Source organism: Zalophus californianus, chromosome 13, assembly GCF_009762305.2.
Source record: "Zalophus californianus isolate mZalCal1 chromosome 13, mZalCal1.pri.v2, whole genome shotgun sequence".
Lineage (NCBI taxonomy): Eukaryota > Metazoa > Chordata > Mammalia > Carnivora > Otariidae > Zalophus > Zalophus californianus.
The window spans coordinates 12363871-12389075 of NC_045607.1; the positions used below are offsets into that span (position 1 = coordinate 12363871).

The window sequence follows — 25205 nt, forward strand, 5'->3', positions numbered from 1 at the left end:
AAGCATTTGACAAAATACAGCATCCTTTCCTGATTAAAATTCTTCAGAGTATAGGGATAGATGGAGCATTCCTCAATATCATAAAAACCGTCTATGAAAAGCCCACAGTGAATATCATTATCAATGGGGAAAAGTTGAGAGCTTTTTCCTTAAGGTCAGGAATACGACAGGGATGCCCACTTTCACCACTGTTGTTCAACATAGTGCTAGAAGTCCTAGCCTCAGCAATCAGACAACAAAAAGAAATAAAAGGCATCCAAATTGGCAAAGAAGTCAAACTCTCTCTCTTCACAGATGACATGAGACTTGATGTGGAAAACCCAAAAGACTCTACCCCCAAATTACTAGAACTCATACAGCAGTTCAGCAATGTGGCAGGATATAAAATCAATGCACAGAAATCAGTTGCTTTTCTATACACTAACATTGTAACTGTAGAAAGAGAAATTAAGGAATCAATTCCATTCACAATAGCAACAAAAACTGTAAGATACCTAGGAATAAACCTAACCAAAGAGGTAAAGGATCTATACTCTAGAAACTACAGAACACTTATGAAAGAAATTGAGGAAGACACAAAAAGATGGAAAAACATTCCATGCTCATGGATTGAAAGAATAAACATTGTTAAAATGTCTATCCTGCCCAGAGCAATTTACACTTTTAATGCCATCCCTATTAAAATACCATTGGCATTTTTCAAAGAGCTGGAACAAACAATCCTGAAATTTGTGTGGAACCAGAAAAGACCCCAAATCACCAAGGGAATGATGAAAAAGAAAAACAAAGTGGGGGGCATCACGTTGCCTAAATAATCTTTAAAAAAAAAAAGGACTGCTGGAATGTAAACTCTACATGGGGATCAGTTTGGGGGTCTTTTCCTTTTTTAACTTGCATGTGCAGAGCTTGGAAAATTGCCTAGTTTATAGTCATGGTAAATATTTTTGTGTGCATGAGTTATGAATTCACGTATTTATCTTTTCCTTCTTAGAGGTAGAAATTCTCAGTTTGGGAACAAGACAATACTCATTTCCCCAAATTAAAATTAATCAGGCAGATAGAAGCTATTCTCACTACAAAAATCCAACTTAAAGCAGATTACAATCTTCCCAGAATGGAGAAATTAGATAACTTGATGGACTCTGCTGTGCTCCCCTATTAATTTCTTGTCATAGGCAAAATCAAATTTAAGTTTATTTAAGTTTTAGCAAGCCATCAAAAACACTTTATTATCTAGCTACTGCATTAAGAAGGTAGGCATTCTGGACTTTCTAAAACTTAACATTAGAAACTTTACTGAATATTTGTAGCTTTGAAAAATAATGGACAAGAAACAGGAAATAAGGAGCTGATTTATATCTCATTTACTTCAATAGATAGAAACTGTGGGTTATAATTAAAAGCTAGGGATGACCAAATTGAAATGGGTCAGGTCCTATAACATAACTGCCCATTTAAAGGGCAGTTGGGAGGATGCAGGAGACATGGTAGTGAACACACAATTTTTCAAGAAAGCATCTCTGACAAGGTCAGTGGGTGAAATAACACAATTAGGTGATTCTCACTTGGTGAAAAGGATATTGTTTCTGAAAAGAATCCCCAGAGCCAATTTCATGTCTCTGTTCTTTAGGCTGTAGATGAAGGGGTTCAACACAGGGGTGACCACTGTATACATCAGTGAGGCAATCATATCTTTGTCATTAGAGTTGCTTGATGAGGAGGAAAAGTACAGTGCCATAATTGTTCCATAGAATAGAGAAACCACAGAAAGGTGGGAGCCACAGGTGGACAGGGCTTTGCAGATACCTTTGGTAGAGGGAACCTTCAGAATAGAGGCCCCAATGCGGCCATAAGAGAACAGGATACCACTCAATGGAAAAATGACAACCGCAGCCCCTGCAGTAAATATGACCAGCTCATTAAGAGAGGTATTGGAGCAGGACAGCTTGAGCAGGATGGGGAGGCTACAGAAAAAGTGGGGAATGATGTTGTCATCACAGAAAGACACCTGAGTCAGGAGGAGGGTGTGCAAGAGGGCACTGCCACAGGAGAGAATCCAGGATCCAGCCACCAGCAACACACACAGATCCTCCTTCATGATGGTGGTGTAGTGTAGAGGGTGACAAATGGCCACATACCTGTCATATGCCATCACTGCAAGAAGGAGATTATCAACACAACCAAAGAGTATATAAAAATACATCTGTGAAATACATCCTGGATAGGAAATGTGTAAGTGCTTAGTCTGCATATTCCTCAGCATCTCTGGGACAGTGACAGATGAAAAGGAAACGTCAGTGAAGGCCAAGTGGCTGAGGAAGAAGTACATGGGGGTGTGGAGGCGAGAGTCCAGCCTGATGAGCAGGATGATGAGCAGGTTCCCCAGCACCGTGGTCAGGTACACGCCCAGGAACAGGGTGAAGAACACGCCCTGCTGCTCTGGCTGGATCGGGAGCCCCAGGAGGAGGAACTGGGACACGCTGCTCTGGTTCTCCAGACTCATGCTGCTTTTCTCTCCTGGGGGAATAAATAGAAATGGGAAACATCAGGCACTTAGAAATACTAAGCATAGCAATTACTGTGTGGTCACATATTTCTCCAAGTGACTATGTCAGCGTGCAGACAAGGATTGCCTTGCACTCATCCAGTCTGGTGGGAGGGATGCAATGAGATTTGTTTGTACCCCAACACAGTCACTTGGAGAAAGAATGTGACCTCAAACTCTTCAGTGGGAATCAGGAACAGCTCATTCTTTTTTGGTGTTGTTTTTTTACATGTATAGAGACACTGTGGTAGGCACTAGGGAGAAATTCATAGATAAGACATAGTTGCTTCCTCTGGGGAGTCCACATTCCAGTGAACAACCTCACAGTCCTGATGAAGAGCATGCCTCTGCAGCCAGACTGCTTATGAGCTTGTGTCTGGTTCTTGCTTATCCTGATTGTTGCTTGCCCTCTCTGTCTGCCTGCCTGCCTGCCTGTCTTTCTCACACACATATGCATGCTTGCCACTTATAGCACTGAGAAGATTAAAGAAACATTACATGTACAGAATAAGTCCTCAAACATAAACTCACTTCACACCATTAGAATGACTATTACCCAAAAAAAAGAGAAGGAAGGAAGGAAGGAAGGAAGGAAGGAAGGAAGGAAGGAAGGAAGGAAGGAAGGAAGGAAGGAAACAAGTGTTGGTGAGGATGTGAAGAAATTGGAACACTTGTGCATCCCTGGTGGGAATGTAAAATGGTGCAGTCACAATGAAAAACACTATGGCAGTTCCTCAAAAAATTAAACATAGAGTTACCATATAACCCAGAAGTTCCACTTCTGGGTATATATCCAGATAATTGAAATCAGGTTCTTAAACAGATATTTTTACACCCATGTTAAAAGCAGCATTATTCATAACAACCAAAAGATGGAAAAAACCTGTGTCCTTTGACAAATGAATGGATAAACAAAATGTGGTATATACATACAGTGGAATGGAAGGAAGGAAATCCTGACACATGCTACAATGTGGATGAACCTTGAAGACATTATGCTGAGTAAAATAAGCCAGTCACCAAATCATAAATACTGTATGATTCCACTTACATGAGATCCTAGAATAGTCAAATTCATAGATACAAAAAGTAGAATGGTGGTGGCCAGCAGTTAGAGGGAAGGGAAATGAGAAGTTATTGTTCAATGTATACAGTTTCAGCTTGGGAAGATAATAAAAGTTCTGGAAGTAGATGGTGGTGATGGTGTGAATGTACTTAATGTCATGGAACTGTACACTTAAAAATTACTTAAATGTCAAATTTTATGTTATATATTTCACCACAATAAAAATGTTTTAAGTTAGAAAATATATCAATAAGAGTTAATAAATTACTGTCTCAAGGGGTGCCTGGCTGGCTCAGTCAGTGGAACATGCCACTCTTGATCTCAGGGTTTTGAGTTCAAGCCCTATGCTGGTAAGGGTGGTATATACATTACTTAAAAATAAAATCTTTGGAGCACCTGGATGGCACACTCAGTTAAGCATCCGACTCTTGGTTTCAGCTCAAGTCATGATATCAGGGTCCTGGGATGGAGCCCTGTGTCACGCTCTGAGCTCAGCAAGGAGTGTGCTTGGGATCCTCTCTCCCTCTCCCTCTGCCTCTCCCCCAGCTTGCATTCATTCTCTCTCTCTGTCTGTCTCTCCAAAATAAATAAATAAGTCTTTTTACAAATCTTTTTTTTTTAAATATTTTATTTCTTTATTTGACACAGAGAGAAAGAGAGAGCACAAGCAGGGGGAGTGGCAGGCAGAAGGAGAGGGAGAAGCCGGCTCCCTGCTGAGCAGGGAGCCCAATGTGGGACTTGATCCCAAGACCCTGGAATCATGAAGAAAATTGGGGGCCCCGGAGAAGTTCAGTAGCCTTCAAACCACATGGACAAATTTCCATCAACTTTGCATAAAGAGGACTTTCCTTGGAGCTTCCAGTTATGTCTATAGCTGAGACAAGAGAGGAGTCAGGCTGCAGGGCTCTTTCCCCCAGTCAAGTGCATACACATCACACACACAAAAACAGACATGCAGAGTAACACAGAAACCAAGGTGCTGTACTTTGGCCCTCTCTTATCTGTACTCATCTCCAGTTGAAACTATAGAACTTACATTCATCTTTAAAATGAAACATTTTGTCACACAAAACTTAAAAAAAAAAACATGCAGAAGGAACCCTTCTAATGCTGTTGGTGGGAATATAAAGTGGTCAGCTGCTATGGAAAACAGTATGGAGTTTCCCCAAAATATTGAAAATAGAACTACCACATGATCTTGCATCCCACTTCTGGGTATATACCTTTAGAAAGGATTGAAATAAAGATCTCAAAGGGATATCAAAAGCACTGCCATGCTCATTGCTGTACTATTCACAATAGTGAAGTTTTGGGAACAACCCAAATGTCCATCAACAGAAGAGTGGGTAAAGAAAATGTGGTATATACATACAACAGAATATTATTCTGCCTTAGAAAAGAAGGAAATCCTTCCGTTTGTGACAACATGGATGAAACTGGAGCACATTATGCTAAGTGAAATAAGCCACTTCCAGAAGGACAAATATTATATGATTCCACTTTTATGAGGTATCTAAAAGAGTCAAACTCATAGAAACAGAATAAGTAGTAGCTACCAGGGGGAGGAGGGGAAAAGGTATAGCTGTTATTCAAATGATACAGTTTCAGTACTTAAATGAATTAGTTCTAGAGGCCTGCCCTACAGCATAGTGCCTGTAGTCCACAGTACTTTGTTGTGCACTTAAAAATTCATTTAAAAAGTAGATCTCATTTTAAGTGTTTTTATCCAGGAAAAAACAGGGACACAAGGAAATTTTTGGAGTTGATGGATATGTACCTTGATTGTGGTGATAGCTTCAAATGTATATGCATATGTCCAAACTCATTAAATTGCATACATTAATTTTGTAGTTTTTTTCTATCAATTACACCTCAGGAAAGCTGTTTAAAAATCATGCAAACACCACATCCAGTCATCTGGGCAACTCACAAACCACACACACAAAACCTCACTACACACAGTAAGAATCACATGTAGTCTAACACAACATACAATTAACCTAAAAAGAAGCAACATACACACACCCACACAAACACACACAAGCACACGTATATGCATTGGCGGAGATTTCTAGCTTTCCATGATCTATTATCAGCACTATACAATAGGATTTTCTACAGTGATGGAAATGCTCTATATCTACATTGTCCACCTATAGCAGCACTAGCCCCACGTGACTACTGAGGACTTGAAATAGAGCTACTGCAACTAAGGAACTAAAATTTTTATTTCAATTAACTTTAATTAATTTTAATTTTATGGCCACATGTGGCTAACAGCATCATAGAGGTCAGTGTGCAAGTCAGCCTCTAAAAACAAGCAACGTAAATACACTGTCTCCTAGTCCTCACATAAATGCACAGATCTAGGTCTAGTGATGGTTCCCCACCTTGCTCTGATCTATGGCAGTTCTTGCTGGTCCAGGCTGCTACCTGAATATTCCTCTCTTATGCTTCCAAGGCCTGAGGGTCTTTAGCACCTTTCGTGCCTGTTCACAAGCACTCGAACAATGAGCAGGAAGATTCACAATTACCAGTAAGACAAAGACCCAGAGGAACACAACCCCAAGCTTCTGGTTAGAGAAGAAGTCAACAGAACTAATTGCCCAATTTCTTGCCTCCCTCTTGAGATGGATCTCGTGCAGGGGCCAAAAGGGGCTGAACCACAAGGGTCCCAGGAGAAAGTGTCCCTAATGTCAGTGACATGTTGGCCTCCCCTCTGCCTGGTCATGAGAAACTGGAGAGGCCATGAACACCCTTCACCTGAAGAACCCAGCAATGGAATCTGTCTCTACATAGATCATAGAAAGGCCCAGATAGAGTAGTACTCGCCTTGTAGACTCCCCCACCACTGACCCCCCAAACTGTATTAGAGTACATATTTCACTACCACCATTCTTTCCATTCTTAGAGAACCACAAAAGACCCACAAAAGCCAAAGCAATCTTGAAAAAATTGAACAAAGAGGCATCACACCTTTTTTAAAAATGATTTTATTTATTTATTTGAGAGAGAGAGAGACAGCAAGAAAGACCACGAGCAGGGAGGAGAGGGAGAAGCAGCCTCCCTACTCACAGGGAGCCCAACAGGGGCCTTGATCCCAGGACCGTGGGATCATGACCTGAGCTGAAGGCAGACACTTAACCAACTGAGACACCCAGGCACCCCAAGGCATCACACTTTTGGACTTCAAACTATAATACAGATCTTAGTAATCAATGCAATATATTATTGGCATGAAAATGTATAGACCATGGAACAGAATATAGAACCCAGAGATAAAACCATGCATAGGCCATCAGCTAAGTCTTAACAAGGGAACCAAGCATATACACAATGAGTAAAAGATAGTCTTCAATAAATGGTGTTGAGAAACTGGATATCCGGGGCACCTGGGTGGCTCAGTCATTAAGCGTCTGCCTTCGGCTCAGGTCATGATCCCAGGGTCCTGGGATCAAGGCCCACATTGGGCTCCTTGCTCCGTGGGAAGCCTGTTTCTCCCTCTCCCACTCCCCCTGCTTGTGTTCCCTCTCTCGCTGTCTCTCTCTGTCAAATAAATAAAATCTTTTAAAAAAATTTAAAAAAAGAAAGAAACTAGATGTCCACATGGAAAAGAGTGAATGTGGATCCCAACAATGTGCAAGTAGCTGTCTGTGACATTCAGTCCCAGGAGCCAAAAATGTCTGCCACCTTCATGGGCAGCAGCACCACCATCCAGGAGCTGTTCAAATGCATGTTTCGGAGCAGTTCATGGTCATGTTCAGGTGCAAGGCCTTCCTGCACTGGTACACAGGGAGGGCATGGATGAAATGGAGCTCACTGAGGCCAAGAGCAGCATGAATGACCTGGTGTCTGAGTACCAGCAGTACCAGGATGCCAGGGCCAAGGAGGAGGGTAAATTTGAGGAGAAGGCAGGGAGGAGTTGGCCTAGAGCTGTCTTGTACCCTGTACAGCATGGAAGCCAGGTGAACTCTTTATTTACTCAAAACCTGTTCTCTGATGGCCATGTCTCACTGTATATGCACTGCTCTTCTTCCTGTCTTGACAGCACATGTGTTACAGCATGGGATATTTGTGTATGGAGTTTTCTATCTATTCCAGGTGGAGACTAGACCCTTATATAAATACATATAATTTTCAAATATTTTCTCATAATCTGTATCTTTCTTTTCATTTTCTTAATGGTGTCTCTCTTGGAGCAGAAGTTTTGAACTTTGATGAAATCCAATTTCTTATTTTTTCTTTTATGGATCATCTAAGCAATCTTTGCCTAACCCAAGGAAACACATATTTTCTCCTATTTTTTTCTAAATGCCTTATAGTTCTTAATATTTTGGTATATGACCCATTTTGAGTTATCTTTTGTGTGTGGTATGAAGTAAGGATCTAAGTTGAAGGTTTTGCATTGAAGATATCTGATTTCTTTAGCTCCATTTGTTGGAAAGATCATCCCTCCCCCATTGAATTGCCTTGAACTGCCTTTACACCCATTTCAGAAACCAGTTGATCACAAAAGTAAGGTTTGTTCCCTTTGAGATTTATTTCTGGTGCCTCAATTCTGTTGCATTGTTCTATATGTCTATCATTATGCCAGTGCTACACTTTCTTGATGATTGTTGCTTTACAGTTAGTTTTTAAATCAGGGAGTGAAATACCTCCCACTTTGTTCTCCTTTGAGTTAACTAACACACCTCTATAGTTACAAACATCACCTCTAATTGCTCTGACTAGGTCTTCTAGTACTATGTTAAATAGCAGTGGCCAGAATGGGCATTCCTGTCTTGTTAGTGATCTTAGAAGAAAATCTTTCAGCTTTTCACTGTTAAGTATGATATTAGCTGTGGGCTTATATATAAACTTTATTATGTTGAGGGGCGCCTGGGTGGCTCAGTTGGTTAAGCATCTGCCTTCCGCTTAGGTCCTGATCCTGGAGTCCTGGGATTGAGCCCCACATTGGGTTTCCTTGCTCAGCAGGGAGTCTGCTCCTCCCTCTCCATCTGCCCCTTCCCCCCACTTGTTCTCTCTCTCAAATAAATTAACTAATTAATTTTTAAAAACTTTATTTTTTAAATTAAATTTTATTTTTTATGTTCAATTAGCCAACATATAGTTATGTTGAAGTGAATTCCTTCTATTCCTAGTTTGTTGAGAGTTTTTATCATGAAAGGATGTTGAATTTTGCCAAATGTTTTTCCTACAACAATTGAAATAATTTGTGGTTTTTCTTCTCTTTTCTGTTAATGTGGTATATTGCATTAATTGATTTGCATATATTGAACCATCTTTGCATCCCAGGGATAAATCCCACTTGGACATGGCGTATGATCCTTTTAATGAGCTGTTGAATTTGGGATTTTGTTCAGGATTTTTGTATCTATGTTCATCAAGGTATTGTCTTTATTTTTTATTTTAATTCCAGTATAGTTAATATACAGTATTATAGTAGTTTCAGGTATATGATATAGTGATTCAACAATTCTATACATCACCCAGTGCTCGTCACGACAAGTGTGCTCCTTAATCCTCATCACACATTTCAGCCATTCCCCACCCACCTCCCATCTGATAACCATCAGTTTGTTCTCTATAGTTAAGACTCTTTTTCTTGGTTTCTCTCTCTCTCTCTTTTTTTTCCTTTGCTCATTTGTTTTGTTTCTTAAATTCCACATATGAGTGAAATCATATGGTATTTGTCTTTCTCTGATTGATTTATTTCCTTAGCATTATACTCTCTAGCTCCACCCATGACATTGCAAATGGCAAGATTTCATTCTTTCTATGGCTGAATAATATTCCAGTGTGTGTGTGTGTGTGTGTGTGTGTGTGTGTGTGTGTGTGTATGACCTCTTCTTTATCTATTTATCTATCAATGGACACGGGCTCTTTCTATAATTTGGCTATTATAAATAATGCTGCTTTAAACATAGGCATGCTTGTATCCCTTTGAATTAGTGTTTTTTTTGGGGGGGGTAGATACCGAGTAGTGTGATTACTGGATCATAGGGTAGTTCTATTTTAAACTTTTTAAGGAACCTCCATACTGCTTTCCACAGTGGCTGGACCCCATTTGCATTCCCACCTATAGTGCATGAGGGTCCCTTTATCTCCATATCCTTAACCCTTGTTTCTTGTGTTTTTGATATTAGTCATTCTGACAGGTGTAGGATGATATCTCATTGTAGTTTTGATTTGCATTTCCCTGAGGGTGAGTGATGTGTATCTTTTCACGTGCCTACTGGCCATCTGGATGTCTTCTTTAGAGAAATGTTGGTTCATGTCTTCTGCCCATTTTTTAATTGGTTATTTGTTTGGGGGTGTTGAGTTGTATAAGTTGTTTATATATTTTGGATACTAACCCTTTATCAGATATGTCATTTGTAAATACCTCCTCCCATTCTGTGGGTTGCCTTTTAGTTTTGTTGATTGTTTCCTTCACTGTGCAGAAGATACTGGCTTTTAGATTTCTTTTCATGCAGTGGTTTTGGCTGGCTTTGGTACCAGGGTAATGCTGGCCTCCTAAAATGAGTTTTGAAGTGTTCCCTCTTAATTTTTTGGAAGATTTTAAGAAGAGTTGGTGCTAATTTTTCTTTAAATATTTGATAGAATTCACCAGTGAGACCATCTAGTCCTGGGCTCTTCTTTACTGGGAGGTTTATGATCACTGATTCAATCTCCTTATTTTTTTAAAAGATTTTATTTATTTATTTGACAGGCATAGAGAGAGAGAGCACAAGCAGGGGGAGCAGCAGGCAGAGGAAGAGGGAGAAGCAGACTCCCTTCTGAGCAGAGAGCCCAACGGGCTAGATCCCAGGACCCTGGGATCATGACTCGAGCCAAAGGTAGACACTTAACTGACTGAGCCACCCAGGTGCCCCTCAATCTCCTTGTTATTGGTCTCTTCAAAGTTTCTATTTCTTTTATCATTCAATCTTTGTAGGTTGTATGTTTCTGGGAATTAATCAGTTTCATCTAGGTTACAACTCATTAAATTTATTAAAAATCATTGAGCTGAATTTTATTATATAAAGTTGCGAAAAGAAAAGATTATACCAGAAGCTTTAACCAGTACAATGAGTTAGAGAGTATAAATATTAAGAGGGTAGAACTCAATTACTATTCACTGATAATTTTGTGGCTTACCTAAAATATCCAAAACAATATACAAATTATTATTTTTTTATTTTTTTAAAGATTTTATTTATTATTTGACAGAGAGAGACACAGCGAGAGAGGGAACACAAGCAGGGGGAGTGGGAGAGGGAGAAGCAGGCCTCCCACGGAGCAGGGAGCCTGATGTGGGGCTTAATCCCAGGACCCTGGGATCATGACCTGAGCCGAAGGCAGACGGTTAACGACTGAGACCCCCAGGCAGCCCACAATATACAGATTATAAGAATAGTGAATTCAGTACAGTTATATATTGACTTTGACTTAGAAAAGTCAACTATGTTTCTATATTGTAGAAGAAATTGAATATGAAATTTAAATTATTACATTTTTAAATTGCACACAAATATAAAATATTTAGGGAAAAGGTGAATGAAAGACGTGTAAGTCCTCTATCTTAAAACTACAAAATGTGTTGAAAGAAAATAAGAAGACAAAAGTAATTGAAGATATATACATATGGTCCCAGATTAGAGATTCAATATTTTTAAAATGTCAGTTCTAAGCTGTTTTATGTTTTCAATAGCATTATAAATAAAGCATTAATAGTTTTGTTTTGTAATTGTCAAGCAAAATCTAAAAATCAAATGGAAATTCAAGAAGAAAAAAGAGTCAAGATAACTTATATTCAGTCACTTGATCCATAACAAAGACAATATTGCAGTGGAATGGAGAAAGGATGGATTTTTTTCTCCTTCTAGATTTGACTGATAACATTATTCTGAATTTTAGGGACTATTTAAAGATGCTCTTAATAAAAGGTTCAGTTCATCACAGTGCATTCAATTCTTTTCAAAATTAAAATGTTTTTTTACAATTTATATGTTTTAATTTTTTTACTTTTTTATTGTTATGTTAATAACCATACATTACATCATTAGTTTTTAATGTAGTATTCCGTGATTCATTCTTTGTGCATAATACCCAGTGCTCCACGCAGAACGGGCCCTCTTTAACACCCATCACCAGGCTAACCCATCCCCCTACCCCCCTCCCCTCTAGAACCCTCAGTTTGTTTTTCAGAGTCCATCATCTCTCATGGTTCATCTCCACTTCCGATTTCCCCCCCTTCATTCTTCCCCTCCTGCTATCTTTTTTTTTCTTAACATATATTGCATTATTTGTTTCAGAGGTACAGATCTGTGATTCAACAGTCTTGCACAATTCACAGCACTCGCCATAGCACATACCCTCTCTAGTGTCTATCACCCAGCCACCCTCTCCCTCCCACACCCCACCAGTCCAGCAACCCTCAGTTTGTTTCCTGAGATTAAGAATTCCTCATATCAGTGAGGTCATATGATACATGTCTTTCTCTGATTGACTTATTCACTCAGCATAACACCCTCCAGTTCCATCCACTTCGTTGCAAATGGCAAGATCTCATTCCTTTTAATGGCTGCATAATATTCCGTTCTGTATATATACCACTTCTTCTTTATCCATTCATCTGTCGATGGACATCTTGGCTCTTTCCACAGTTTGGCTAGTGTGGACATTGCTGCTATAAACATCAGGGTGCACGTACCCCTTCGGATCCCTACATTGGTATCTTTGGGGTAAATACCCAGTAGTGCAATTGCTGGATCGTATGGTAGCTCTATTTTCAACTGTTTGAGGAACCTCCATACTGTTTTCCAGAGTGGTTGCACCAGCTTGCATTCCCACCAACAGTGTAGGAGGGTTCCCCTTTCTCCACATCCCCGCCAACATCTGTCGTTCCCTGACTTGTTAATTTTAGCCATTCTGACGGGTGTGAGGTGGTATCTCATTGAGGATTTGATTTGGATTTCCCTGATGCCGAGTGATGTTGAGCACTTTTTCATGTGTCTGTTGGCCATTTGGATGTCTTCTTTGGAAAAATGTCTGCTCTGTCTTCTGCCCGTTTCTTGATTAGATTATTTATTCTTTGGGTGTTGAGTTTGATAAGTTCTTTATACATTTTGGATACTAGCCCTTTATCTGATATGTCATTTGCAAATATTTTCTCCCATTCTCTCGGTTGTCTTTTGGTTTTGTGGACTGTTTCTTTAGCTGTGCAAAAGCTTTTTATCTTGATGAAATCCCAATTGTTCATTTTTGCCCTTGCTTCCCTTGCCTTCGGCGATGTTTCTAGGAAGAAGTTGCTGCGGCTGAGGTCGAAGAGGTTGCTGCCTGTGTTCTCCTTTAGGATTTTGATGGGCTCCTGTTTCACATCTAGGTCTTTCAACCATTTGGAGTCTATTTTTGTGTGTGGTATAAGGAAATGGTCCAGTTTCATTCTTCTGCATGTGGCTGTCCAATTTTCCCAACACCATTTGTTGAAGAGACTGTCTTTTTGCCATTGGACATTCTTTCCTGCTTTGTCAAAGATGAGTTGACCATAGAGTTGAGGGTCCATTTCTGGGCTCTCGATTCTGTTCCATTGATCGATGTGTCTGTTTTTGTGCCAGTACCATACTGTCTTGATGATGACAGCTTTGTAATAGAGCTGGAAGTCCGGAATTGTGATACCGCCAGCTTTGCTTTTCTTTTTCAACATTCCTCTGGCTATTTGGGGTCTTTTCTGGTTCCATACAAATTTTAGGATGATTTGTTCCATTTCTTTGAAAAAAGTGGATGGTATTTTGATGGGGATTGCATTGAATGTGTAGATTGCTCTAGGTAGCATTGACATCTTCACAATGTTTGTTCTTCCAATCCATGAGCATGGAACGTTTTTCCCTTTCTTTGTGTCTTCCTCAATTTTTTTCATGAATATTTTATAGTTTTTTGAGTAGAGATCCTTTGCCTCTTTGGTTAGATTTATTCCTAGGTATCTTATGGTTTTGGGTGCAATTGTACATGGGATCGACTCCTTAATTTCTCTCTCTTCTGCCTTGTTGTTGGTGTATAGGAATGCCACTGATTTCTGTGCATTGATTTTATAGCCTGCTACTTGACTGAATTCCTGTATGAGTTCTAGCAGTTTTGGGGTGGAGTCTTTTGGGTTTTCCACATAAAGTATCATATCATCTGCAAAGAGTGAGAGTTTGACTTCCTCTTGGCTGATTTGGATGCCTTTGATTTCTTTTTGTTGTCTGATTGCTGTGGCTAGGACTTCTAATACTATGTTGAATAGCAGTGGTGAGAGTGGACATCCCTGCCGCGTTCCTGACCTTAGGGGGAAAGCTCTCAGTTTTTCCCCATTGAGAATGATATTCACTGTAAGTTTTTTATAGATGGCTTTTATGATATTGAGGTAGGTACCCTCTATCCCTCTACTCTGAAGAGTTTTGATAAAGAAAGGATGCTGTACTTTGTCAAATGCTTTTTCTGCATCTATTGAGAGGATCATATGATTCTTGTTCTTTCGTTAATGTATTGTATCACGTTGATTGATTTGCGGATGTTGAACCAGCCTTGCAGCCCAGGGATAAATCCCACTTGGTCGTGGTGAATAATCCTTTTAATGTACTGTTGGATCCTATTGGCTAGCATTTTGGTGAGAATTTTTGCATCCATGTTCATCAAGGTTATTGGTCTGTAATTCTCCTTTTTGATGGGGTCTTTGTCTGGTTTGGGGATCAAGGTAATGCTGGCCTCATAAAATGAGTTTGTAAGTTTTCCTTCCGTTTCTATTTTTTGGAACAGTTTCAGGAGAATAGGTATTAATTCTTCTTTAAATGTTTGGTAGAATTCCCCTGGGAAGCCATCTGGCCCTGGGCTTTTGTTTGTTGGGAGATTTTTGATGACTGCTTCCATTTCCTTAGTGGTTATAGGTCTGTTCAGGTTTTCTATTTCTTCCTGGTTCAATTTTGGTAGTTGATACATCTCTAGGAATGCACCCCTTTCTTCCAGGTTATCTAATTTGCTGGCATAGAGTTGCTCATAATATGTTCTTAGAATTGTTTGTATTTCTTTGGTGTTGGTTGTGATCTCTCCTCTTTCATTCATGATTTTGTGGATTTGGGTCCTTTCACTTTTCTCTTTGATCAGTCTGGCCAGGGGTTTATCAATCTTGTTAATTCTTTCAAAGAACCAGCTCCTAGTTTCGTTGGTCTGTTCTACTGTTCTTTTGGTTTCTAGTTCATTGATTTCTGCTCTGATCTTTATTATTTCTCTTCTCCTGCTGGGTTTAGGCTTTATTTGCCGTTTTTTCTCTAGCTCTTTTAGGTGTAGAGTTAGGTTGTGTATTTGAGACCTTTCTTGTTTCTTGAGAAAGGCTTGTATTGCTATATACTTTCCTCTCAGGACTGCCTTTGCTGTATCCCAAAGATTTTGAACAGTTGTGTTTTCATTTTCATTGGTTTCCATGAATTTTTTTAATTCTTCTTTAATTTCCTGGTTGACCCATTCATTCTTTAGTAGGATGCTCTTTAGCCTCCATGTATTTGAGTTCTTTCCGACTTTCCTCTTGTGATTGAGTTCTAGTTTCAAAGCATTGTGGTCTGAAAATATGCAGGGAATAACCCCAATCTTTTGGTACCAGTTGAGACCTGATTTGTGATCTAGGATGTGATCAATTCTGGAGAATGTTCCATGGGCACTAGAGAAGAATGTGTATTCCGTTGCTTTGGGATGGAATGTTCTGAATATGTCTGTGAAGGCCATTTGGCCCAGTGTGTTATTTAAAGTCTTTATTTCCTTGTTGAACTTTTGCTTAGATGATCTGTCCATTTCTGTCAGGGGGGCGTTAAAGTCCCCCAGTATTATTGTATTGTTGTCAATGTGTTTCTTCGCTTTTGTTATTAATTGCCTTATATGATTGGCTGCTCCCATGTTAGGGGCATAGATATTTACAATTGTTAGATCTTCTTGTTGGATAGACCCTTTAAGTAGGATATACTGTCCTTCCTCATCTCTTATTACAGTCTTTGTTTTAAAATCTAATTTGTCTGATAGAAGGATTGCCACCCCAGCTTTCTTTTGGTGTCCATTAGTATGGTAAATGGTTTTCCACCCCCTCACTTTCAATGTGGGGGTGTCTTTGGGTCTAAAATGAGTCTCTTGCAGACAGCATATCGATGGGTCTTGTTTTTTAATCCAATCTGATAGCCTGTGTCTTTTGATTGGGGCATTTAGCCCATTTACATTCAGGGTCACTATTGAAAGGTATGAATTTAGTGCCATTGTATTGCCTGTAAGGTGACTGTTACTCTATATTGTCTGTATTCCTTTCTGGTCCATGTCTCTTTTAGGCTCTCTCTTTGCTTAGAGGACCCCTTTCAATATTTCTTGTAGGGCTGGTTTCGTGTTTACAAATTCCTTTAGTTTGTTTTTGTCCTGGAAGATTTTTATCTCTCCTTCTATTTTCAATGACAGCCTAGCTGGATATAGTATTCTTGGGTGCATATTTTTCTCGTTTAGTGCTCTGAAGGTATCATGCCAGTCCTATCCGGCCTGCCAGGTCTCTGTGGATAGGTCTGTTGCCAATCTAATGTTTCTACCATTGTAGGTTACATATCTCTTCTCCCGAGCTGCTTTCAGGATTTTCTCTTTGTCTCTGAGACTCGTAAGTTTTACTCTTAGATGTTGGGGTGTTGACCTATTTTTATTGATTTTGAGAGGGGTTCTCTGTGCCTCCTGGATTTTGATGCCTGTTTCCTTCCCCACATTAGGGAAGTTCTCTGCTATTATTTGCTCCAATATACCTTCTGCCCCTCTCTCTTTCTTCTTCTTCTGGGATCCCAATTATTCTAATGTTGTTTTGTCTTATCGTATCGCTTATCCCTCGAATTCTGCCCTCGTGATCCTGTAGTTGTTTCTCTCTCTTTTTCTCAGCCTCTTTATTTTCCATCATTTGGTCTTCTATATCGCTGATTCTCTCTTCTGCCTCATTTATCCTAGCAGTTAGTGCCCCCATTTTTGATTGCACCTCATCAATAGCCTTTTTGATTTCGACTTGGTTAGATTTTAGTTCTTTTATTTCTCCAGAAAGGGTTTCTCTAATAACTTCCACGCTTCTTCAAGCCCAGCTAGTATCTTTAAAGTCATGATTCTGAACTCTAGGTCCGACATCGCACTAATATCCGTATTGAGTAGGTCCCTGGCAGACGGTACTACCTCTTGTTCTTTTTGTTGAGGAGATTTTTTTCGTCTTGTCATTTTGTCCAGAGGATAATAGATGAATGAGAGAACAAAATGCTAACAGATTAACAACATCCCCAGAAAATATACTCTAATCAAATCAGAAAAGACCTGAAACCACGGGAAAAGAAAGGGAAAGAAAGAAAAAAGAAAGAGAAAAAATAAGATAAAAACAAACAAAAACAGAACAACAAAAAAAAGAACAGAATATGATCAAATATGATCAGGCTGGTGCATAGATCAGTGTCACACACTAGATTTGGGGTGTATTTTAGTGTGTTAGAAGAAAGTGCCTCCTAAAATTTTAAAGAAAGAAAGACATATATGTACAAAATAAGGGTTGATACAATGAAGGGATGGAATATGACTGTAAAGATGAAAATTATAAAAAATTTTAAAAAAGGAATTGATAAGAAGATGTTTGAAAAAAGAAAGAGGAGGATTTAAAAAAAGGAAAGAAAGAAAGAAAAAAAAAAGCGGGAGGGAGAAAATGTGATCAGGCAGGAGACTAGAACAAAGCCATACACTAGAGATTTAGGGTATATTTTCATCTGTTAGAAGAAAATGTATCTCAAAATTTTAAAGAGAGAACAACTTATATATATATATATATATATATATATATATATATATGTATATATATATATCTGCCAAAAATAAGGGTAACTACTATGAAGGGATAGAACATGACTCTAAAAATGAAAAATAAAAAAAAAAATCTTTTAAAAAGGGATTGATAAGATGTTGGTTGAAAAAGGGAAAAAGAAAAATTAAAAAAAAGTTAAAAAATTAACTTTGAAAGACTAATGAATCATGGTAAAAAAGCCATGAATTCTATGTGCAGTATTCCCCTAGCGCTGGAGTTCTGCCGTTCTCATTGATCGGTAAACTTGGTCTTGGCTGGCTGTTCATGCTGATCTTCTGGGGGAGGGGCCTGTTGCCGTGGTTCCCAAATGTCTTTGCTGGAGGCGGAATTGCCCCGCCCCTGTCGGTCCGGGCTAAGCAATCTGCTCGGGTTTGCTCTCGGGAGCTTTTGTTCCCTGCAAGCTCTCAGTACAGCTTTGGAGGACCAGGGCAAAAATGGTGGCCTCCCAATCTCCGCCCGGAGGAGCTGAGAACTCGGGGTCCCGCTCCTCAGTGTGCCCCCAGAGCAAAGCAGTCACTCCCGTCTCCCGAGTCTCCGGCCGCACTCCGTGCTCACCCGGCCTGTGACCGAGAGTTTCTATCTCTGGCACCCGACCCCGTGTGGAGTCTCCAAACCCAGCAGATCCCTGCGGTGCGCTCCCGCGCTGCTCTTCCCGGGGGAGGAAGGGGGGGTCTCCCCGGATCTGCCGCTTGTTGGGTCCCTGCTGGAGGAGCAGTGGCCCGACTGGGCCGCCGATCACAGTTTATGGCCACCCCGAGCTGAGAGCCCGCGCCTCAGCTCCGTCTCTGCAGCCGGTTTCCCCGCTTCGATACATGGGAGCTCTGCCACACTCAGGCACCCCCGGTCTTTCTGTGACCCCGAGGGTTCTGAGACCACACTGTCCCGCGAGGGTTCCACCCCCCGCTTAGCCACTGGAGCGACGTCCTTCAGCGGATCCGACTTCCCAAAAGTTCCTACTTTGTGCTCTGCGGCTCTAGCACTTGCCAGAAGCGGCTGACGGAGGCCCCCTCCCCCACCGTCTATCCTCCCAAATATCGCCTCGGATTCACTTCTCCGCACGTCCTACCTTCGAGAAAGTGGTCGCTTTTCTGTTCAGAGAATTGCTGCTATTCTTTTCTTTGATCTCCTGTTGAGTTCGTAGGTGTTCAGAATGGTTTGATCCCTATCCAGCTGAATTCCTAAGACCAGACGACATCCAGGTCTCCTACTCCTCCGCCATCTTGCTCCGCCCCCTGTTTTAATTTTTAATTTACGTTCTTAACTATTACTCTCTGACTTTAGCAACATCATTTAAACAAGCCCTAATTAGGGTAAACCTGTAAAGTGACAAAATGCACTATACTAAAGACTACGAGTATTTTGTACTCACTACAGACTCAAGAATTGAAAGAATCTGTGCCCTTCAGTACCACGCAATTTTCATGGAAATGATTTATTGTTTGGAAAATTAGTACTGTCAGTTATAATTTGTACTCTTTAATAAGGCAATACATTTGAGCAATGATAAAGATCAAAGTAATATTTTATAATAGTATCTTTTATTTAAATATCCTAAAAATATTTTATGAATTTTATACATAGGAATTACCCCATCTACCTTTGAGATGCAGCGTTTATGTAGACCATTTATCCTGACCTAATATTTTTACCACATTCTTGTGCCTAACTGCTGTACAATGAATCTTGATTATCTGTGCTGTGATAAGTGAGCCCTAGCACAAAAAATTAAAAACAGATTTACCCAGATAGACTACAGAGATGTTTGTTATGTTGCAAACTTGATCAACCAGAGAAAGATGGACTTTTTAATAAATTGTTGTAATATTTACCTATTGGCTACCCATACAGAAGCAAATTAATTTTGTGTCTGTACCTTAAAACATACACCAAAAGTGAACCCAACTGGACTTTAGATGCACATATTAAAAGAAAAACAAGAATCTTTTTTATTTTTAAGAGAGAGAGAGAAAGAAAGAGAGCACATGAGCGGGGTGGGAGGGGCAGAGGGAGAGGAAGAGAGAGAATCTCTCTCAGCACAGAAATCATGACCTGAACTGATATCAAGAATCTGATGCTTAACTGACTGAGCCACCCAGGTATCCCAAAGAAGAATCTTTTTAAGATAAAAACTTAGGGGAATATCTTCAGTTTATTTTGGGAAATAAAAATTTCTTAAATCAGATATGAAGTTAGCCACATAGGAAAAAAAAATACATATGACAACATTAAGATATACAACATTTTTTTAAAGATTTTATTTATTTATTTGAGAATGACTGAGAGAGAGAGGATGAGCAGGGTGAGGGGCAGGGGGAGAAGCAAGCTCTCTGCTGAGCAGGGAGCCCAATGCGGAGCTCAATCCTGGGACTCAAGGATCATGACCTGAGCCAACGGCACGTGCTTAACATACTGAGCCACCCAGGCGCCCCTAAGATATATAGTCTTAATATATAATGACTACATTAAGATATATAATTCATCAAAAGACCCATAAAGATTATGGAAAAGGAAGCCGAAATGCTAAGCAAAATAAGTCAGTCAGAGAAAAGACAAATATCATATGATTTCACTCATATGTGGAATTTAAGAGACAAAAGGGATGAACCTAGAGGAAAGGAAGGGAAAATAAAATAAGATGAAAACAGAGAGGGTGGGGTGCCTGGGTGGCTCAGTTGTTAAGCATCTGCCTTCGGCTCAGGTCATGATCCCAGCGTCCTGGTATCGAGCCCCGCATCGGGCTCCCTGCTCTGTAGGAAGCCTGCTTCTCCCTCTCCTACTCCCCCTGCTTGTGTTCCCTCTCTTGCTGTCTCTCTCTGTCAAATAAATAAATAAAACCTTAAAAAAAAAGAAAGAAAACAGAGAGGGAGACAAACCATAAGAGACAAGTCTTAACTATAGGAAACAAACAGGTTTGCTGGAGGGTAGGTGGATGGGGGGATGAACTGGGTGATGGGAATTAAGGAGGGCACTTGAAGTAATGAGCACTGGGTATTGCATGCAACTGATGAGTCACTAAATTCTACCTCTGAAATTAAAAAAAAGAAAAAAAGAAAAAGCAAGCCTTAAATCGTCGAATACTACATCAAGAACTACTGATGTACTATATGTTGGCTAATTGAACATAATTAAAAAAAAACTTGAAAAATTAAAAAAAAAAGAAAAAGCAAGCCACATTACAGAAGAATAAATTCTCAGTACATATATCCAGCAAAGGGTTTATATCCAGGAATATACATATACATGAAGAACTCCTAGAAACCAATAAGAAAGAACAGACTACCCAATAAAACAGCAGCAAATGACTAAGAACAGATCATTTACAAGAGAGGATACCCAAATTACCAATAAGCACAGGTAAAGGAGATGAACGACATGAGTTATCAGACAAATGCAAATTAAAACCATAACACATGACTTCTACAAACCCATAAGAATGTGTACAGTAGAAAAGATGGACAGTATAAATGTTGGTGAGTGAGTATATTACAGGGAGGAGCACTTTGTCTAACGTTTAAAAATATTATCCATTAATTAATTGAAGTGTACATAAATTTTCATCCAAAAATTCCATTTTGAGGTATATACACAAGCCCCAAACTGGGAACTACCCAATGTCAATCAGAACTACAGTGGAAAATAAATTAAGGAGTATAGACACAATTGGAAATTATAAAGCCGTGAGAATGAGTTAACCATAACTATACAGAACAAAACAAAATGGAAACACAAAAGAGTACATACTCTATGCTTTATCTATAAAACAGCCAAACTGACCAATCATATATGAAATCAAAATAATGGCAATAAAATAATATGGTTAAACACATGATTTTTTGAAGTCACACATGTCTGAGGTTAAATCTTATGACAGCTACTCAGTTCCTATCCCTGGGTTTTAGTTTGATTCTCTGTAAATATGAAAAATATTAACATCTTTATAAGAGAAATGTGCTCAGGAGTAAATAAATATACATTTAAATGTTTGATGATTGCCAGCTGCAATAGCTACTCTCATCTGTTTCATAGATACAGCAGTTTGGTGACTTCTGGATTTCTCACACATGAAGTAAGTGAGCTCTAGTGGTATTGTGAAAACTCAGATAGATAGGTGTTGATATCAATACCAGATAGGGTTACAAAGAAAAAAATAAAGACTCTAAAACTTCCTAAAGCCCAGGGAAATGGGCACCGAAATTTCACAAGATTGCAGAGAACTTCAGAGTACAGGAGGGCTTGTAGTTTCACTGCAGAATATTAATGCACACAATCCAGACAGCAGGTAGAGAAAAAGAACAATCAGGTGAACATAAATATGAGAAGAAACTTAAAATTAGACCGAGAAAAGAAAGTTAAGAGTTAAAAGTGTTTTTAATAAGACCTAGCCCTTCAACAGATGAATGGATAAAGAAGATGTGGTCCATATGTACAATGGAATATTACTCAGCCATCAGAAGGGATGAATAACCACCGTTTGCATTGACATGGATGGAACTGGAGGGGATTATGCTAAGTGAAATAAGTCAAGCAGAGAAAGTCAATTATCATATGGTTTCACTTATTTGTGGAACATAAGGAATAGCAGGGAGGACCATAGGGGAAGGGAGGGAAAACTGAAGGGGAAGAAATCAGAGAGGGAGACAAACCATGAGAGACTCTGGACTCCGGGAAACAAACTGAGGGTTACAGAAGGGGTAGCCGGATGATGGGTATTAAGGAGGGTATGTGTTGTGATGAGCACTGGGTGTTATATGCAACTAATGAATCATTGAACACTACATCAAAAATGAATGATGTACTATATGTTGGCTAACTGAACATAATAAAATTTTTTTTAAAAAATAAATAAATCCATAAAAAAAAAGACCTAGCCAAGTTACAACTTTTAAAAGAAACACATTTACAGCCCCCAAGAGTACCCATGACAGCAAGGTTGAATGAACAACACCAAGGACTCTTTAGAGTCCTTGGCTCTAAAGATTTTCTGAAGAACACGTTTCATGTCCTTATTCTTCAGGCTATAGATGAAGAGGATCAGCATGGGGGTGACCACCATGTACATCACAGAAGCAAGTATGTTGCCTGATGAAGGGAAAAAGTAAACACCAGCAATTGTCCCATAGTATAAAAACACTACAGAGAGGTGGGAGCCACATGTGGACAAGGCTTTGAAGTTTCTTTTGGAGGAGAGGACCTTCAGAATGATGCATGCCATGTGGATATATGAGCCCAAGATACCACTCAATGGCAGGATGAAGATCAATCCTCCCTCAATGAGAATAAGCAGCTTATTGCAGGAGGTGTTGAGCAGGAGGACTTTAGCAAAACAGCAAGATTACAAAAGTGGCGAACAATAGTTCCTGCACAGGACAACAGTCCATGAAGAAGGCATGCAACAGAGCATGGGTACAAGATAAAAACCAGGACCTAGCCACTAGGATGATACAAAACTCATTCCTCAAGATGGTGGTATAATGGAGAGGGTAACAGATGGCCACAGACCTGTCATAGGCCATCACTGTGAGAAGAAAGCTATCAATACAACTAAAATTAGTGAAGAAATACATTTGTGAAATGCACCAAGCATAAGGGATGGACTGATCTCAAGCATCCGTGTTTATCATCATCTTAGGAACAGTGACAGATGAAAAGGAGACATCTGTGAAGCCAAGTGGCTGAGGGAGAGGTATGGGGGTGTGGAGGCAAGAATCTAGCCTGATGAGCAGGTTTCCCAGCACCATGGTCAGATACATGCCTAGGAACAGGGCAAAGAACATGACCTGTTGCTCCAGCCAGATGGGGGAGCCCAGGAGGTGGAACTTGGACATGCAGCTCTGGTTCTCTGACCTCATACTGCTCTTCTATATGCTAGAGATGAAGAAGTTTTGGGAATCTCAGAAACCTAGAAAGAACTATCACATCTCATACTGTAATTTTTTGGGAAAGCAATAAATTTTTAACTAAACTCATTAATTTTTCACACCTGTGAATGCATGTACCTTCACTCTGTCCCATTCTGGCTCCAGGAAAACATCTCACCCAAGAGCAGCCAACAAGACCTCATTGCATAAAGTAAGAGGGTGTTTGCTGTTTTACTCAACCATTGTTCCACTGAACATTGAGTCTGTATCAGGACCTCTACTAAGGGATGAGAATGTAGACATAAACAAGAAAGGCAAAGACCTTGCCCTCTATGAGTATAGATCTTTTTGAATGTAGAGGGATAATTTACTACACCAAGACACAGCCCAACTGTAATAGTTCACTGTGGCAGAAATAGTAGATGACCCTTGGAAAACTGGTGTCAGTTATTTAAATGCCTTAAAATGACATGAGACTCCAGTGCTGAGGTGGCATTGTTGGGGTGTTGTCATTCTCCTGTGAACCTGGCTTCATAATATCAGACTAGTGATTTTATCCTTGATCAGTTGGTTAAAGTGGTGTCTGCCAGGTTCTCTACTGTAAAGTTACTATTTTAACTTCTGTAATTAGTATCATTTGAGTAGATACTTTAAAATGATATAACCCTAACTTTTTTCTTATTAAAATTTCACCCACTATGTTTAACACTTTTTTCCCTTTGCTCTTTTGTTTTTTTCTTAAATTCCATATATGAGGGGAGATCATGTGGTATTTGTCATTCTCTGACTTATTTCACTCAGAATAATACTCTCTAGCTCCATCCATGTTGTTGCAAATGGCAATATTTCATTCTTTTTGATAGCTGAGTATTATTCCATTGTGTGTGTGTGTGTGTGTGTGTGTGTGTGTGTGTACTACATCTTAGCGTGTGTGTGTGTGCGTGTACCACATCTTATTTTTTTTTCTCAGATCTAGGGTTAGGGTTAGGGCCAGGGTGAGAGTATGTGCCTGGTATCCTGCAGTTCGGACACTCTGGAAAACATATAGAGGTTCCTCAAAAAGTTAAAAATAGAGCTACCCTGTGACTCAGCAATTGCACTACTAGGTATTTACTCCAAAGATACAAATGTAGTGATCTGAAGGGGCACCTGCACCCCAATGTTTATAGCAGCAATGTCCACAGTAGCCAAACTATGAAAAGAGCCCAGATGTTCATAGATGAATGGATAAATAAGAGGTAGTATATATATACAATGGAATATTACTCAGCCATCAAAAGGATGAAAGCTTACTATTTACATCGACATGGATGGAACTGGAGGTTATTATACTGAGCAAAATAAGTCAATCAGAGAAAGACAATTATCATATGGTTTTACTCATATGTGGAATATAAGAAACAGGGCAGAGGACCATAGAGGAAGGGAGGGAAAACAGAATGGGAAGAAATCAGAGGGAGACAAACTATGAGAGACTCAACTATAGGAATCAAACTGAGGGTTGCTGAAGGGGAGGTGGGTGGTGGGATGGAGTAATTGGGTGACAGGCATTAAAGAGGGCACATGATGTGATGAGCACTCAGTGTTACATGCAACTGATGAATTACTGAACTCTACACCTGAAACTAATGATATACTATATGTTGGCTAATTGAATTTAAACAAAAATTTAAAAAAGAAAACATATAGTAATGTGAAAAATATAAATTCAAATATATCGTATTAAATGTTACTAGATCAAATTCCCCAGAAATACAATGAATATGGATCTATCTAAAAAGAACACAACCTAACTTCACAGTGCTAACGAGGAACATCTCACAGATATAAGGACATAGAACAGTTTAAAGAAAATTGATGGAAAAGAAATACCAT

At 39.5% G+C, this 25205-nt stretch overlaps 1 protein-coding gene across 1 annotated transcript; it reads right to left on the reverse strand.

The window, feature by feature from the left end:
- Positions 1-1561: 1561 nt before the first annotated feature.
- LOC113934173 (olfactory receptor 1L6-like) lies at positions 1562-23321 on the reverse strand. The gene is given in 5 exon segments (XM_027614688.1): positions 1562-2517; positions 6502-6556; positions 22418-22773; positions 22776-22859; positions 22862-23321. Coding segments are annotated over 5 exon segments (1911 nt in total).
- Positions 23322-25205: the final 1884 nt, after the last annotated feature.